General features: G+C 35.9%; 1 protein-coding gene across 10 annotated transcripts; it reads right to left on the reverse strand.

The window, feature by feature from the left end:
- Window positions 1-289: 289 nt before the first annotated feature.
- On the reverse strand, window positions 290-5,909 carry LOC120083005 (DNA-directed RNA polymerase subunit beta (DUF616)). 10 transcript variants are annotated; one of them, XM_090316292.1, is made up of 11 exons: window positions 5,544-5,822; window positions 5,382-5,457; window positions 5,030-5,277; window positions 4,326-4,806; window positions 3,779-3,996; window positions 3,466-3,642; window positions 3,178-3,333; window positions 2,435-2,711; window positions 2,026-2,252; window positions 1,200-1,270; window positions 290-886 (listed from the first exon to the last, which is right to left on the reverse strand). In XM_090316292.1, the coding sequence occupies exons 4-11, from the start codon at window positions 4,711-4,713 to the stop codon at window positions 874-876; spliced, it is 1,527 nt and encodes a 508-aa protein (XP_090172418.1). In that variant the 5' UTR covers window positions 4,714-4,806; window positions 5,030-5,277; window positions 5,382-5,457; window positions 5,544-5,822; the 3' UTR covers window positions 290-873. The 10 variants fall into 10 exon arrangements, with proteins under 10 accessions (XP_090172418.1, XP_038894399.1, XP_038894402.1 ...); XM_090316293.1 differs by having other exon boundaries at window positions 770-791; window positions 5,382-5,881; XM_039038471.2 differs by lacking the exon at window positions 5,030-5,277 and having other exon boundaries at window positions 5,382-5,909.
- Window positions 5,910-19,185: the final 13,276 nt, after the last annotated feature.

The raw sequence follows: 19,185 nt of genomic DNA on the forward strand, positions 1-19,185 counted from the left end.
TTCTCCCTTTCACCTTGATCGTGCTTCCGTCGGCGATAGTTGTCTCTTCCTTCCGTCGAACAACATTGCTTTCCCGCACCTCTTCCATAAGTTTTTCGAGGTTCTTGCATAAACCACTCAATAGCTCTCTCAGACCCACCATCTCCTTCTCAGCAGTGTCCATCCTCTCTTCCAATTGCTTCTGAGTCATTGTGCGAGTTTTTCCCAAGATTGCGACTCTGATACCACTTTGTTAAGAACCTACAGTTTTCTTTCTTTCTACTAAACGCACAGACAATCAAACCGAAGAAGAATAGAAAGGCAAAACTATATTTCAAAGCTCTTTAATGTCTTCCAACAATTCAGCAAACCAAAACACTAACGACAACTTACAGTAAGAAAAAGAAAGCAATATATAGAAAATAAGCAAACATCAAAGGACCCAGCTGGTTTTCGAGAGATGTTGAGGAAATCTCTCCATGAAGAATTCCTCTTCCTTATTCAGAACTTCCTTCCCTTTCTTCTGTCGTCCCCTGTGGTCCCCTCTCCAACGCAATCCCTTCTCATTTCTGTTGAAACGGTTTCAGCCTCTTCCTCTACTCCTTAACCAAATTCATTTGTGAACTTCCCTTTTTACCCTTCCTTTTATAAGTGTAGACTATTGGAGGTTTTACACAAACTCATTACCAGCGTGAATGAGTTACAAAGTATATAATCATACTTATATGTCGTGTCAAGCTTAAGCTTGCTCATAAGCTTCACTTGGCTGGTGATTGAACTTTGCTAGTGTAGGCACAGCATTGGCCTAGAGACTGCATGCGAGATGTTTAAGCAATCATAAAAAAAGTATATATTCTTCCAGTAAAGGTGTAAGATTGACTTTGTAAGGCATACTTATTCTGGAAAGCTGCATAGTTTTCAAAAAGAAAAATGTCAGAATATTTTGGATCAGTTTGTGCAATTTTCTCCAAAGTAACAAAAATTATACTGACCTATCAAAACAAGTACATAAACATAGTGAATAATAATACTATATAGTTACAAGATACGCATCCATTAGTAATCTAAAAGCATGATGTCAAAATGCAGTCTCATATGGGCAGATTGCAGCTGCTGCACACAGCCAGAGAAGAATTAACCAACTCAAGGAAGCAAGAAACTTTCAGATTACTGACAGTCACATCACTAAAACAATCATAAATGTGTTTTAGAAAACTCACAAACTTTGAATATGCTTGATCAACCAAATCCCTGGATGTACTGCTCCATTCATGTGGCAAGACTCGCAAATCTATGCAAAAGAAAATATCGATATTCCAATGTCCAAAAGAATGGAAGTAATTCTTGTTTCAAATAACCTTAGAAGAAGCATCTTCATAGTTAATACACTTCAATTTACAGAATTGCTAGCGACCAGATGTAACCGAGGGAAACTCAGATGAATCCAATTACATAGTAAAAACTAGCTAGAAACTGCATCTTTTCGGCCACCATTTCACTTCCTTGCGATTTACACCTTCAGTAGTAGAGAGCCCAACAAAGGCTCAAAAATCATTTTGACAAAAGTATTCTCAACATATAGTCTGTATTTTATTGCATAGATACGGCTTCATTTTTTACATTACTCATTAATGAAGTGTATTTGTCTCTATAGACGAGATTTATGTTTAAATATCTTCATATTTATATACCTTGATAAAATTTTCAAGCATAACTCAACTAACATACAGATGTATTGACGACCAAAAAATTTGTAGATTCCCCTACCCTTATTGTACTAACAGAAAAAGAACTACTGATTAAAAAAAAACCACATCATACTCTGTCAACTTGAGCTTAACTCAATTGATTAAACCATATGTCCTTGACCAAGACATTAATGGTTCAAATTCCATGTTTAATTGAAAAAAAATGAAAATTAGTGAGATTTCTATAGATTTAAGAGCACATAATTACTAAACGAATTAAAGAATGAATTAGGTAAATACAAAGTTTGCAGGCTTCAAAAGAATGGAGTGAAAAAGTATCTCAAGACAATCGGCTTACATTCAGAGGCTTAGCCTTGCGAATGTGGCCCATACTATTGACAAGATCTTTGCGAATGCAAACGGGGAACATATTAATTTTCTTAACAAGTTTCAACCGCCATAGAACATATGGGAAGCTAAGCTGATCCCTGGAAGTAAACCGCACCACCTCATTAAACCAAAGGCACATGAACAAATTCACCATGGGAGAGTGCTCCCTAACAATAACAGAGGCCTCTGCAAGAGCTGCAAAAATAGTAGCACAATTTCAGTACAAGATGGAGTAATTCAAATATTACTCCATCTTGTTAGAGCTAAGTTGAGATGTTTTCACCCTTTTCCAAAGAAAAAAGGCATCCAGTCATGAAGTAAACTGTAGGTTATCATTATTAGACCTACTTAATTAATATAGCTAGAGCTTACAATACCTTTATGCCCATTAAATCTCTTGTCATCTGGGAAGTTATCATGACGATATCGTTTTATCTGCACGTCGACTTCTTCTGGGGTGGCTTTATGTTTCTTGACCACAGCTCCAGCCTCATCATAGACACTACTACGAGCTCCATGTTGTGATATTGCAAGTTCAGAATTTGAACGCCAAAGAAGAGCTTCAAACACTCCTAGTGGGTCTCTCCGGAATTGAGACTTTGAATCTACCCAAATGGAGTACTTCACATTAGGGAAGAGACGATGACCCAACATCTGATAACAGCAGCACGTGATATAATAATCCATATAGCCAAGTTTATAAATGTGGCAAATTGAAGAGATGAATTGTAAATTACAGCTTCCAGTAGTGTGAAAACAATCAACTGAAGAGAGACTGAGAATTTGTGCCGAGCTGAACATGACAAAAAATGTTAACCTAGCATGGAAATCTTGCTTTTTCTGGTTTAAAAAACGTTCTCTTAGAGTTAAGTTTGCTGCTTAATAGCAAGATTTTGTGGTCTGATTCATTCAATGTATGACATGAGGCATGCATGCAAATTATATTACTCCAGATGTTGAAGAAAATATTTTCATCCCATATATGCCGAATGGAAAACAAAATATGCCTTGTTTACTACAACAATTAGTGAAAACAAAAATGATATGCTGAGCAGTCATGAATCCAGCAACAGACCCTAGCATCTGATTGTCTGATCAATTTCACTCTGCAACTTATTACCTTCGGGATTTTGCCATTCAATCTTTGATCAGTGAAAGGAAGATCCCTCACAACCACAACACGCCATTTCCCAATAAATCCATCCTCACCAATAACATGTCCCACTGCTTCCTGTGCACTTAAAGTGATTTCATCCCAAAATGCAACATAGCAAACCTGCATCAGTTATATACGCCCTTATTAAATACTCTTAACTAAATGCACTCTTGAAAAGATGATAAGAGAATGAACATAAAACTTAAATGCACAATTGGCAATTCAAAAATAGCAAAAGCAATATATAACAACCTTGCGAAGTGATGCCTCTGACATTCCAATAGGTTGATAAAGATCATCTCCACCACCAAATGCGCATGTGGACACAACAAGAGTGCATGTTTGCATGAAAGTTCTATCTTCATTAGAAATTCTGAAACCCCCATCATCACTGTAAAAACCGCAATGTACCTCAACAGTTCTATTTACCTGTAACCAATGAATTTCTAGAGCTTGAGAGCAAAGAGAAAAATGGTAAACTTGAAAACCCATTTTCTATTCTAGACAAAGGAGATTCCATGGATTCCATGGAAGCAAAGAAATTAGTGAGAAGTTGATTAATAACCTTAAAACTTTTTTCTCTTTGGTCGAGAGTCTGGTATCCAGTAAATAGATTAAATCTTGTTGCATTCATGCTCTGTCGTGACAAGGAAAATTTATCTACTAACAATGAACTGTCACTATTAGTTATGTAGTTCACATCAATCTCTGGAACTGGCGAACCTTCACGCACAGGAATATCCAATTGCTCAAGTTCTTTTGGTGGCAGAAGTTTCAAGCAACCTGATACAACCCAAAAATTTATGTCAACTTCAGTTCTTCTGCATCCGTAACACCAAGATAATCAGAGATCATGTCCCTCTCTCTTACACACATACACGCATTCAAAGTGCCCGAGGAGAGATGAATTTCCAGTGAGAAATTAAGTAAAATAATTGGGCGTGCAGTAAGGAATTGAAAAAACATATGCATTTCAGATCCTGCAGCTTCCTCATCTTTCAAAACTCCAACCACTCTAATGTAAGATCAGAACCTAACGAGTAGAAGATCAAAAGACAAATCAAACAGATCATAGGGAATGTAGGGTTCTTGCAAGGTTGATGATAACTTACGTTCTCTTATTCCGGAAACCATCCTAGTAACTGGATCGAGTCTATTCAAATTCCCATCTGGTTTATTGTCCAACCCCGACTCCATCACAGGTCCGAGTTTCGAATCATCTAACTTTGCCCTCGTCATGCCACTATGCTCTGATTTCGCCTCCAGCCTTGATTTTTGACCAATTTTTGTTGCCTCAAACAAAAGCAATCCAGCAGCAAGAAGGAAGAAAACAACCAACCAATACTTCAACATCATTCTAAAAATTCGAGGAGCCAACTCATTCTTGACTCGATTCCCTTGTTTTTTTCTCTTTCTCCGAACTCGAACACGCATCCTTTCCAACTCGTCCAACTCATTGTCAGAAACCGTGATGGATACATTGTTGCTATTGTTCGACATGTAAGATACCAGTGCTAGAGATTCAAGATCGCAAAATTTGTAGTAACTGAAAACAGATCGCTGGCTGATATGCAACAAGAACTATTCATGCACCTGAGAATATTCAGATTTAGGATTTCAGATCTCAAACATATAGATATTCTTTTACAGTAGCTTCAAGATCTCCTATGAACTCAAGCTAAAGCTCGTGGAGGACTCACATTACAGAAACACATCCTTTATTTACTCATGTAAACTCCTATGTGTTGAGCCAATTTTCTCTTGTAAACTAGATATGTAAATGACACAAGGCATTTCCAATGGTCAAGCTACTTACCTCAATATACCCAAACAAATTAAACTCTCTTGGCCCACGAAAATTCTGGAATCAACCCTACGATGAGGTTTAATTTGAGAACCAACTCCAACCTTCCAATTCCACACGTCCCAAAATCGACACAACAGTTTAGGGGTTAGATCCCAATTTATGGCATTGTTAAATAATCCAAAAGAGCCTTGGAACCTAAAGTATTCACCAAATTTCTATCAAAACAAATTCCAATCGTGCTGGACAGCCTCGAAAACCTTCAAAAACTCAAATCCAAGCTTCACATATCAGAGGCAAACATTAAATTCAAACTAAACCTAATGGGTATCCAAGATTAAACAAGAACCCAACGAAAACTTACCGATAACTCGCCAAAAACAATCCTCAAGACTGCTGGACAGCTGCTTTTGATTTCAAAATTCTTCCAAACCTCAAATCTACCGTCCAGTCATGATTAAAGCAACAATAGGCAGGACACTGATTGGGTACTCAATATCTTGGGATAAATCCACCAAAAACTTACCAAAACTAGACTCCGGTGAAGCGCAATGGAGCGGCGGTAGTCGAAGGAGCAACCGCAGTGGCGAACAGCACTGTACCACCGGCGACGAGATCGTCAACGGAAGGAGAACCGCAGATGTGGCGCACGTGAGGGCTGCTGACGAGAATGGGCGGCGGCGCGCAACTAGCCGGACCAACGAGAGCAACGGCGATCGAGCGGCGGCAATAGCTCTTCCGGTTGGGTCTCTTGGAGACGGCTGAGAGAGAGAGAGAGAGTCTGAGATTGGGCGTCTTCTCGCGTGGGAGTGTTTCGTGAAATGAGATTTTCCTCTGGGTTGAGTATTAAGGGGCAATTTGGACATTTCATATGTAAATCTGTCCGGTCCTTAAATCGAAAACTCGTCCTAAAAGTCTTAAGTCCTCCTAAAATTGTCGATTTCTTTTGGGTAATGTCCCAAGAAAATTAGAATTGGAACACGTGAAAGAGAAGATGAAGAATTTTTTACGGTTCAGATTGTTTATCGGTAATAAATAATGATAAATATTAAAATTATTTATAGACATCCATCGATATATTGATAATGATAAATCTATATTAATAATTATTATTATTTATCATCGATAAATAATAACATTTTATCATATTTGAAAATACAGTATTGTCATTTAAAACAATTATATTTTTCTTTTTATTAATTTTCATTTCATTTCCGGTTAAGAAACAAAAGTGGGGTTGAACTCTTTTCAAACAAATAAAAAATTGGAAAGATATGGCACTTCTTACATTATAATTTTTATTTTAGTCTCATCAAATGTATTTTTTTTTATTATTATCTCCTTTGTAACTCTCAAATTTCATCTCAAATATTTACAATATTCAAAATTTATATTTTTCATTATGTTATGGTATAAAGATTTTCAAACACATTTAACCAGAAAACATATCTGCTCATCAATTAAATTAATTTATTGTTTCATAGCATAACGGAATTTTTAATCAAGATATTTATGTTTTCCTCATGAATGTAAATATGAAATATTTTCTAAATGATTAAAAAGTCCCCAAGTAATAATAAAATATAATTAAAAAGAAAAAAATATCGTTGAAACATGTTTGCAGCAAGTTTGTTTTTTCTAATTACAAAAACTACATGACCTTAAATATATATTCATTTCTTTTAGTAAAATATATTTATATTCGTATTCATTCTTTGGCTTTACTAAAAAAAAAAATCATCATTTGGCACATTGTGTTAAAGTAATCCATAAATCAATAAAAATGATCTAAAATGTAATATACATATTTTTATCGGAAGAGGGTACAGGAAAAAAATGAAGAGCATAATTGTGGCGTCAAATAAATTTAGGGCTCATATCTTTAAAGATCTCCGAACATGACCTCCCCAACAACTCTACAAAGATGTCGATCGCATCCTCACAGCCACTCATCATCGAAAAGAAACACTTCCCCATTGAACTCGATGCCCGATTTGGGGCTCCCGCACGAAAATAACTGAAACTACTCACAGCAGATCATTCTTCATCTTCGTCAAAAGTTCCACTGTCTATTGGTTAACTGATCGATTCAAGGAGCTTCTTTTATGTCCCATTGAATCAATGTTTCTTCAAAGAAACTCACTTAGAGGGAATAACTATCTGGGTTGAAGAAACACAAAATAGAAAGGGGATTTTAGCCGAAATAGCCAAACTTGAAAAACAGTGGAGGTCTCAATAAACTACTTATACATATTGAAGAAGATAGAAGAGGTTGGAAAGACTTCTTAAATCGCTTCATTAATTCTTCATCTCCCTCTTTGACCATCATTAATGCTGTTAAACAGGCTCATCCTCCTCCAGCGGTCACTAATAAAAAGGGTCCTCTCTCCTATAGTGCTATTCTCGACAAGAGACAGCCTCTAGCCACCAAGTCTGCTCCCTACCTAACAACGAGCACCAACCTCGACCCATCCATCATAGTATTTAGACAATCTTTTCACAATGACTGGTATCACATCAATAGAGCCCTCAGCAACATATCAACTATTTCTGTGTTATTAACCCTTCTTATTAGACCGGGCCATCCTTAGATGTGAAAATAGTGAGCAGGCCAAGGTTTTTTATAATTCCAAGAGCTAGTACAAAGTGGGGCGCTTCTCTCTTGAGTTCAAATGGTGTGACCCTGAGTTGGTCTATCAGAATCCTATTGTTCCTTTATATGGTGGATGGATTAATAAATTAGGCACTTGTTTTTGCACAGATGAGACGTAAACAAAAGCCATAGGGGATCATTGTGGCGGTTACATTAAAACAACGAAGAAAACCCTATTTTGATTGATTTCATGGATGCCTTGAAATTTTGATCTAATCTTCACAGTTTTATCCCCATCGAGGTTTGGCTCCGTTCTCTTTATCTGCGCCTCTCTCGGTTCAGATTAACCCTTTTTCATGGCAGGAAATCATATCGGATACATTTTCAACGTTCACGGTGTGATCCCGCTGGTGACCAACATCGATGATGGCGATAGAGATTGAGGCCTCCTCGAGCCGTACCCTGCTGCTGAAGAGATTGACCATCGTACCTACAACATCCCTAAACACTACTCCTACGATGAAAACCGACAAAGACAGTACTTCCACTAAAAAGTGGAAAATTGTCGATTTTGATCCAAAAAGTTTTTTTCCATTTAAAAGTAAACTCATTTTTAAAATCTACTTTTTTAACCTATTTTCCAACTTTTGAAACTTTAAGTTGAGGGATCCACCATATAAAAATACAAATTTTCCCCTCAATAAAATTCAAAAAGATAAATCTTATCGCAAAGACTTAATCTTTTTGTGGAAGTTAAGGTTTTCTACTTCTTCTTCTTGTTGAGTTTTCAACCATTGTTGAACTATCTTCTCGCAAAACTCTCCTACCTCTGTAAAAAAGACTCACCTTTCGTGGTGGTTGGATATCTTCCATTTCTCCTTCACCCAATTCATATTTTGACAAAAGGTACACAAGTACCTTTTTCATTTACTTTTTTTATTTTCTTTCTTTCTAAATGATGAATCGATTCTATTGTTTATAGGGGGAGTTTGTGTGATTTCTGGTAGGATTGTGTACTGAAAAACCTAAATTCTTTTCTGTCAACAACATATTTGCCATTTCATTATTTGAACTTTAACGAATTTAAAAGAACCTGTAAAATATATGGCGTAATGGGGTGAATGTTCGTCTGGGTTTGATTTCGTATTTTTTGGGTGTATTGAACTTCATGAGACAAAATCTCGTGAAGTTGTTGCGAATGTTTGTCTTATGAAGTATTCACAATAGTGGGAAGTTTGTAAAATAGCGTGAAAACTCTCTGTCGTTTGCCTCGTTATATTGTAAGTTTGTCTTGTGAAGTAACTTCACAAGACATATATCAACAGACTATCTCGTTTGTCTCGTAATATTGTAAGTTTGTCTTGTGAAGTTATTTGACGAGACAAAAGACAGAAATCAACTCAACTTTACGAGAGATAAAAATCAGTCTTTTGTGTCATAAAGTTGAGTTGATAAGCCTTTTGTCTCATCAAGTAACTTCACAAGACATATATAACTTTATAATACAAATGACAAACTATCTCATTTTTCTTGTACTGTTATAAGTTTGTCTTGTAAAGTTACTTCACGAGACAAAAGACTTACTTACGAACTCAACTTTACGAGATAAAAGACAGTTTGTAGTCTCATAAAGTTGAGTTGATTTCTGTCTTTTGTCTCATGAAATAACTTCTCAAGACATAGAACATTATGAGACAAACAAGAGAGAGCACAACACAAGCTACTTTACAAACTTCACAAGATATTGTGAATACACCCAGATAACTTTGGTGATGGCTATTTGGCTTTTTTCTCACAAAGTTCTTTGTCCTTTTTATGGATCTTTTCTTTCACTAAGGAATTTAACATTGTACCATGTTTTATGGCACATTTAGGTAATTATTATGAAGCCAAGGATCGAGTCAGTAGGATACTTTAAGGCTCCATTATCTTCGTGTTCTCATCTGACTAAGACCTGTATGGTGATCCAAATGAAGTTAACGAGGGTCCAGTTAGACATGTTTAGGTAGACCATACACAGACCCATCTATATAGTACTCTCTCCCTCAATGGATAACTGATACATCACCTACTTCTCAAGAAGGTTATGGATAATAGACCAAATGTAATTTCCTTTAATCTGCTTTAGTCTAAGGTATCATTTAGCAAGGATGAGTTTGACTTTATCACTGGGTTTAGGGTATGGACGCGAGTGGTACGGAATAATCTTAACCCTACCAAACTTAGAAACCTATACTTCAACAATAGGCCTAGATTGAAATAGACTCATGCTGAGGAACATTTTCTTGCTATAGACTTTAGGAGTGATAAGGGTGTGGTGAAAGTGGCATTTGCCTATTTTGTATAGTTAGTCATGATGGGGAGGGAGAAGAAGCAAGTGTTTGACTATACCATCCTCGGTATTATGGATGATTGAGAGATATTTTGCAACTACGACTAAAGTAATGTGATTTTTGATAAGAAAATTAGTAGTTTAAGAGAGCTCTCATCGATGCTATCGATCAAGTAGAACTTGGGACGTTAGCTATAGCCTGTACGGATTCTTATTTGCCTTACAAGTTAGTTTACATACATATTCTATGCATGTTTCCTTCTCCATTATTGTCGATTATTTTACATGATTTGATTCGATCTTCATGTTTGTAGGTGTGGGCGTATGAGATGATTTCTTTGCTCAAAAACCTCGTGGCAACTCATACTAGTGAGACAGCCATTCCACATTTGTCTCGATGGGAAAGCAGGAAAAACCCAACATAAGCAGAAATATTTTCAATCCACGACAGGTAATGGATTTAATTTTTTATATATATATTGTTATAAGCGTATGTTGCTTATGACCCTAACTTGTCACATGCAGGGAAGTCACGTTATAATGGTACAACTGGTACCAATGGAGGATGAAGTAGCTCATATGCATCGCATAGTTCTTACCCTTGAAGTATGTGTCCTCCCATTGAAGCCTGTTGGTGAGGGTGATGATCGTTGTGCTAAGGGTGGGGGCCATCACAACTACTGTGATGACGAGGGTGATTATGACATCGAATTGAATCACGTCCACAGTGAGGGGATCATAGTAACGATGAGGGTGATCATGGACACGATGACCACTAAGACCAGAACTGGGTTGATGTTGAGATGAGTCGAGTGGAAGAAGGTCCCTCCTATCCCAACATCAACGTTGACAATTCTCCGGAGCCTACGCGTAGACCAAACATCAACGTTGACAATTCTCCACATCTGACATGTTGTGGAATACCGGATACCTAGGTTACGGATGAGCTCAAATGGCTTCAGGCGCATATATATATATATATATATATATATATATATATATATATATATATATATATATATATATATTTAAGGTTGACCTCAAGTCTGATCGGCATCTAAAGTTATGGGAGAAATAAGACGATTGGAGGGTTGCATGAATCAGTTTGAGGCCAGTATTAAGTCCGAGTTCAATACCCTCCAATCTAAGGTCGTTGATGTACAGTGGGATGTCTTTACTATGATGGGATATCTAGGGCAACTACTGAAGGTACAATTTCCATCGAACCTATACATATGCTATTTACAATTTTGTACGTTTACTTACAGTGCCTTTAACGCACCTGCAAGGAAAAAATGTTGCGAATTCTGATGATGTAGATGTAGAACTCGAAACCGATTTGCCTCATATCGTGACTGAGGATGTTCGTGGCCCATCTAAAGCTGAAGGATATTGCATCAGATCTCTCTGGAGGAGCTGAGAGAGCAAAGGATAACTCAGTTTTCCTCACTCTCCAAATCATTTCTAACACCATCGAGGATATTCGTAGTCCTTCGGAACCGGCACTTGGAGGACAGAAGATAATTACAGTTGACTCAAAAGACGTTAATATCATGGAGATTATGCTTTCAGATGCCGATAGCACATGTTCATCCCGACAATGTGGTAAAATAGATGAAGACTACTGCCTCGATCATCATACCTAGTTTGCGTAAACAAGGCCTAAGAACAAAACGTAGACGCAAGGCATACAATACATCAGTTACTGAGACCCAACCGGTTGGTTGAAAGCTTTCAAAAAGAGCTAGTTTTCTATCCTTAATTCTATCAATTTTGTAGAATTCTTATACATAATATGTTTTTTTTATAGGTAAAATCATCCCGAGGACCAATGAAGTCATATAGAAGAAAAATACCAAAAATGGAGTCAGAATGAAGCCTAAAAGCATCAAAATCAAATAAGTCGCCAAAATTACCAAAATGCCACTCAAATGAAGCATATGGCGGCATGATGCGTTCTCGTTATGCAATGGATTATTTGTTAGGATTGGTGTCCTAATTCTTCCGGAGTCTCGCTGTTTTGTAAAGATACACATTGTTTGATGAATAAAATAATTGTTATTTAATTCTGGCATTTACTCATATCCAATAAATAAAGCTCCATGGTTATCTTATGTGAATTAAGCATGTATATGTGATATACAAGTGGATCATGCCTTAAGTGATAACTCAAATAGGTATGTAGTATAAGGATTAAGGTGGGATACCTGATCCTAGTGACACTACGGATACGGCCCGCTTTGTAAAAGTTTGCAAGTATTGTAAACTACTACAGATGGTAGATCCTGACCGTTCATGTGAAGACATGCGAGCGGGGGTGTCCTATACCTAGCTTGTATAAGACCTGGACCACGAGATGACTAGACTCTGTATATAAACACTGTTGATACTAGAGACTTACATCTCTCATAAACGACCATAGGTAACATAACCTCAATCCTGAGTGTTTTGGGAACTCTTGCCTTTGAGGGTGGTCCTTTGATTAGTATGGGTGAGAGTGACCAGATTGTCAACTCAACATGCCTATCTTTTTGGTGACTTGTCTGATCTGTAAGTTGGGAACTCAATCCATAAGATGGAATTCACTCCTTTCCCGAAGTAGAGAGATTGCTCTCTTAAGGGCTGATTTCGGGGCTTGAACATAGTGGCCACAACTTTTCTTTGGAAGAGAGGACTCAGTCATAGTAGGACTATGACTTATGTTCATTAGAGGGATCAGTGGTACTTAAGGAGTTAGATGTAACTACAGGGGCATAGTGGTTATTGGCCCAACTGTACTTATGATCGATTTGTGAAGGGTTGTCGCACTTCTGATTGGTTAAGATGGACACATAATATATCTGTGGTAAGGAGAATTCAGCTGTCGATCTTTAGAGAAATGCCTGGCAGTTAACAGATGGTGGATCCCGTGACTAAAGAGTTTAGTCAGTTATTCACATCCCGTTGGAGTTTCGAGCTACAAGTCCATAAGGTCCCCTTGGTAGCTTAATGGATTCAGTTGAGGATCAGTTCTTGGTGTTGATTTGAAATGTTCAAATTGAGAAGAAGTAATCCGATTATATATGATATGATCGGTATGATGTATGAGATACATCTAGTGGAGGATTAATGTAAATGATATTTACATTAAGTGCCATGGAATAGAAAAAGAACTATGGTTTATATGTTTCATGAGATGAAATATTAAAACTATAGGTTATAAATATAGTATGATAAGTTGGTTATCATTTATGTTTATAATAATATTAATTATTGGATAATTATTTTTTTTCTCTAATAACCAATTGAGTGGGAGGTTATTGGTGGTTCATGGTAACTGTGAGATAAAAGAAAATTTGTTTTCCTATTTTTAGTAAGTTTTTGACAAAATTGTTTTTGTGAATTTTCTCTCGGAAAAAGAATCTCACAGAAGTTGTCAAGTAAATAAGATTTACTAAGTGGTAGCTTGAGCAAGCTAGACGATCGTGTAGTGTTTTATAAGTAACATACACGGAACTAAGCAATGAGCTAAAAGATTGCTTAGCTTTTGCTAGACAATCGCTTAGCTTTTACTAGACGATCACTTAGCTTTTGCTAAACGATTGGGCATTGACCCATACGATAGGTTTCAGCCATCTCCCACTTGCCTAATCATGTACATGATTGTTGTTTTCTCCTTCTTTAGCCTCAAACCAAGTCCAAACAGAGCCCACCCTTTGGATTCTCACATAGAGAATACCAAGGTAGCATTCTTGGTGGTGTCATACTCAAGTCAACATTGTCGAGGTTCTGTGGAGGCCGTTCGTGCTGTTGGGGTGTTCGTGACCGAGGCGATTGCTGAGGAGAGCGTGCGATGTTTGTGCTGTGTAGCGGTCGTGTTGTTCGAGCATTCGAGGTTACTGTGTTTGAGCGTTCACGATCAAGGAGCGTGGAGACGAGTCTACAAATGTGTGTAAAGATTTCTCTTTTTGATAATTTTTAGTTTCATGCTATAATTTTTGTAATGAATGCATAACCATTTGTTTCTGTGTACGATTGTAATTGTAATGTTCATACATGATTATAATTTGGAATGATCTTCCGCTGCTAATGGAAATCCTCGTGATCGATTTCCTTCATTAATTACTATGTGATACCTTAGAAACACATTGTTTTACCTAGTTAGACCAAAGTATAAATCCAACTAGAATCTTGGAAAGTCTAGGGTCGAACTTAGGGATTGCATTCTATTGATGCATTAAAAATTATTGTTCCAATCTTTACGCGAGTTGTTTTGTTAAGTATGCAACGAGTTTGTTCCTATTCTATCGCTAAAATAGATAATGGTGGATGCGATAGTACTCACAATAGTAAGCATAGTGAGAAAAATATTCACTAACAATTCCTAAGTAATTGCATAAACCATGTGGTCAAGCAACTCACTCAAAAGTCAGAACCTATCTTTTCAGTGTATTTAGCTACCATGTCCTATTTCTAGGATGCATGCGATGAGTATTTGATGCAAAAGATGTCTCTTTATTCCTAAATGTAGTCTCTTTTTGTTTTATGTGGTCTTTGCGCTTTCAAGCATAGATTTATTCTATTTAGAAAAATCTTTTGAATTATTCAAATAGTTTATAAAGCATATATAAAATAAGTTGAACGCACGATTAAGTTTACTTAGTTCATGTTATTTTCAATGTTTCTCAACCCATTAAGAAATTAGTTACTCAGGGTAGAAGGGGAGATATGGATAAACTAAAGGAGTAGTAAAACATGCAACGGAAGATTACAGAATCAATAAGCACTTAAACTACATTTAATTTGAGTTTTAAGCATGTTGTTCATATGATATTCATGAGGGAGATTGAAACACATATTACCTTTGAAGATTTCCTCCACGAATTTAGCTGAAATCCACCAAGATAGAATTTGGATCTTCAAGAAGACTACTACCGAGATCTTCTCCACTATGCTCTAGTTGGAATGTGTGGTGGAAACACTTAAATCAAGTTGAATTGAAGATGAACAAGTGAGTGATGTGTAGGGTTTTCAGGTTTTCACTTCAGCAACTAAAACTCAGATTGCATAATGATCTTCATGCATGGAGCTTCTATATATAGGTAGAATTCATGCAAATATACAGGGTTGCATGGAGGGCAACTCCTCTTTGAAGATCATCACAAAAATGAAATGGATTTTGGTGACAATCCATCAAATTTGTTAGTGGAGTTTTCCCAAAAAATGGAAAAACCCACTAACTTAAAATGATTTCAAAAATCATTTTATTTTGTTATTTAAATTAGTTTTATAAAATTAATTAAAAAATAATTAATTTAAATAAAACTTTTTAATTAAAATAATATTAATTTAATATCTTAATATTAAATCAATAAAATATCAATTTCACCAATAAATCAATTTTATATTTAAATCATAATTTAAATATTAATTAATTTTCTAAGTTCGTTTAATTTCAATTAAATTAAACGTTTTTAATTGTATCATATACAATTAATCGAAAACCCTAAAATTGAATTTGAACATTTCAAATTCACAACCCTAATTTCATACGTCAATACTCAATTTGTTATTCCGATTTAAGATCTAGTAGAGGGACTTAATGAACCTACAGATCATGAGCTCCAACGATATCTAATTAATTCGTTAAAATTCTTTAATCGAATTAATTACTATACGTTAATTATCAAGACACACCACTATGACTCGATAGTTGAACTCTTCTCACTGTAGATATATTTCTGTCCATATAAACCATAATCAATAATTCGATCTTTCAAAGGTCGTTCATAATTACAGCTAGGTCAAAATTACCGTTTTACTCTTGTAAATACATCTTGTTTCTTAAGTTCTCACTGACTCTCTAATGAATCATGTCCCTCTCTATCATGAGAAGGTGGGGCTCCGATTATTCAAGACCTGGAATCAGCACTTAAGGGAACAACCTATCTGCTAACCTTAAAATGGGTAGGAGTGAATTCTATCTTGCAAACCTATGTCCCCAGCTATCCATCCGATCTTATCTCCAAAATGGAAGGCTTATTGAGCAGTGCTGTTGGACTACTCTCACCCATGCAGATCAAAGAATAATCTTGAATAAACAGGAGTTCATAGCTAGCTCAAGATTAAGATCGAGTTATCCTAGGTTACTTAAGTATGAAATAGTCAGTTTTAACAGTAATTGATCGTTATAATGAAAAGTGACTATTTCGTGGTCTAGTCTATATGCAAACTCATTGCATAGGATGCCCTCTCTACATGAATGATCTGTGGATCACATCATTTGTATTACCTATACAAAATGGGCCACATCCAACAGTTTTACCAAGATGAGTTACCCAATTTCATCCATATACTTATAGACTATTTAGGCTATATGCTATTAACTTGATCTTGTTTATGTCACTACATAAAGCTAAAGTATTCATATTTTATAACCATGAATATGTTTATTGGATTTTCATAATAGAATGCAAAATTAAAACCTTTATTGAATAAAATACTCAATAATATTTTATTGATAAATAGAATGTTTAACACAAAATTTACGAACTACGAGTTCTAGGATATTCCCAATAATCTCCCACTTGGACTAAAACTCCAGTGAGAATAAATATATACAATACAATGTTGAGAAACATAAAAGGGAAAATACAATAAATGAGGGCATTAACAATGTCATAAAACTCGCAGTTCTTAAATTTTGTGTTAAACATTCTATTTTAGGCCAACTTTGGAATTCAAGTAGTCTATTTTAGGCCAATTAATGGAGGTTCTCTTGGAATCAACCTCTTACTCCACAATTACTATGTGTTAGTTCTAGTTGTAGTTAGAATATTATAAATTTTATTTGTTTTGGGTAAAATAGAGTTAACGACACCTATTTCACACCAAACACTATGATAGGTGGGTCATGGCTAAAGGCTAATGAAAAAGCCAGAGCCTACATTTTAGTAAGCATATCTGATGTGCTTATTAAAAAGCATGAAACCATAGTTACTGCTAGAGAGATCATGGAGTCGTTACAAGGGATATTTGGACAACCGTCCTCATCAGTAAGACACAATGCTATAAAATACGTCTACAATTCCCGCATGAAGGAATTGACCTCTATTAGAGAAAACGTCCTAGACATGATGGTCCACTTTAATGTTGTGGAAGCGGATAACGCTGTCATAGATGAGAAAAGTCAAGTTAGTATGATCATGGAATCTCTTCCGAAGAGCTTCATAACTTTTTGCACTAACGTTGTAATGAATAAGATTTATTACAATAGAACTGACAACTCTCTTGAACTCTATACTTATCCATCTTTCATGAAAAATAAAGAAGAGAAAGTGATAACACCGAAAATGTGCTATTTTTCTCGTCTTAATTCGAGGTCGTTATTATGTTTAATGTGTTTATTTGATGATTTTGTAGGTATTGAGCATCTTGGAGGTAAATCAATCATTACGAGCTATTTGAAGTTAATTTGGAGCAATTAGGTGCTAATTTGAGCAACTAGACTTCAAAAGGACGTGAATGGACGAAAACACCCCTAGACGGAGCGTTGCAATGCTCAAACGAGCATTGTGCAATGCTATAAGGCAGTAGCTACCTATTTCGTGCAAAACAAGGCAGCGTTGTGACGCTATAGCATCCAACGCTATGAACATTAGTGCTTACAGCGTTGCGAACGCTGCGACCAACCCCTATAATATATATGTTTCTTCCCTTTAGGTCATAAATATTCGCCCACCTGGCCTCCAGCCGAATTTCCCATCTCTTTTCTCTTCCACTTTGTATTTTGGGTGTTTCTTTAGTAGTTAATCGAGTAATGTCAGATTGTAGCTTTTCATCCTCTATGAGAAGGTAAGATTTTGTTTTCTTAGCTTAGAGATTCGAAGGAACTCGATGTAATTTTATGAGATTTTAATTTATTGATATATACAAACTTGTCTTTGGGTTTTAATCCGAATTTATATTTATGAATTGCATGATTTTAATTGTTAATCGACGCCCAATAATTTTGTTGTATGATTCTAATGCTTTGTGATTAATTTGTAATATTTGACACATATTTATAAGTTAATCCCATTGGAAGCAATAGGTTAGTTAGGCAAAAAGGACTACTCCTAGCAACCTAGAGAAAAACCGTATTGATTGTTTAATTAGACGTTGGAAGTTAAACACTCATCTTAGTGTAATCCTTAGAACTTAATGCGATTTGTTAATTTATATGGAGTGGATTCGTTTTCTGTGCATTTTAATTAATTAGATAATTAGGACCATTGGTTGGGATTCCAATCATGGCTAAGCATCAACAAAAAGTTTAAGTAATAAATTGGGTCAATGATGTAAATTACATTGGGTAAATCCATTCCTCTAAACTAAGATATCTCGATTAATTGCGCTTCTATCATTTATTTTCTTGCACTTTATTTTATGCAATTTCAATTATCCATCCACTCCAACCCATTCTCCCCCCCCCCCCCCCCCCCCCCCATTTATCTCTTTACTGAAAACGGGCTTTGATGAACTAATCTTTCGCGCTTCCCTGAGGTTCAACCTCAGACTTTCCGCTTATATTACCAATTAGTATAAGTAGTTAGTTCGGTGATTTATAAATATTATTTGCATAGGCGTAGGTTTACGGGCGATGATAAACTCGACTATGCTAGAAAGCAAATGTTGTTACCCAAAAGAAATTTTTTAAGGGATTTATATCAGGTACAAAATCTTCAGAAAAAAGTTCGGTCCTTCAAAGGATAAAAATATCCAAATGAAGTAAAACGAAAAAGGGAAGAAGAAGGACCCTGACAAAAAGAGCAAGACAAATATTTCAAAGGAAAATGTTTCCAATATAACGAAGATAGGCATTGCAAACGTAATTGCCCAAAATATCATGCAGAAAAGAAAGCTAAAAAGGCAAACTAAGGTAAATCTGATTTACTTATAATAGAAACATATTTAGTGGAAAGTTCTTATTTGGCCTGGATACTAGATTTAGGCGTCGCTAATCATATTTGCACTTTTATTCAGGAAACTATTTCCAGGAGACAGCTGACGAAAAATGAGTTGACTTTCAAGGTGGGAACAGGTGAAGTCATTTTGGCTGAAGCAATGGGAGATATTAAGTTATCTTTTGGAGAATCTTACATTTTGTTAGAAAATGTATATCATGTACCTAGGATGAAAAGGAACTTACTCAGTCTCCTGTTTATTAGAACATATGTAGAAAGTTACTTTTGATATAAATGAAGTGTTCATTAGTTCAAGAGG

The sequence above is a fragment of the Benincasa hispida genome, chromosome 8 (genome assembly GCF_027475165.1).
Source record: "Benincasa hispida cultivar pf3 chromosome 8, pf3_genome.v1.1, whole genome shotgun sequence".
Classification (NCBI taxonomy): Eukaryota; Viridiplantae; Streptophyta; class Magnoliopsida; order Cucurbitales; family Cucurbitaceae; genus Benincasa; species Benincasa hispida.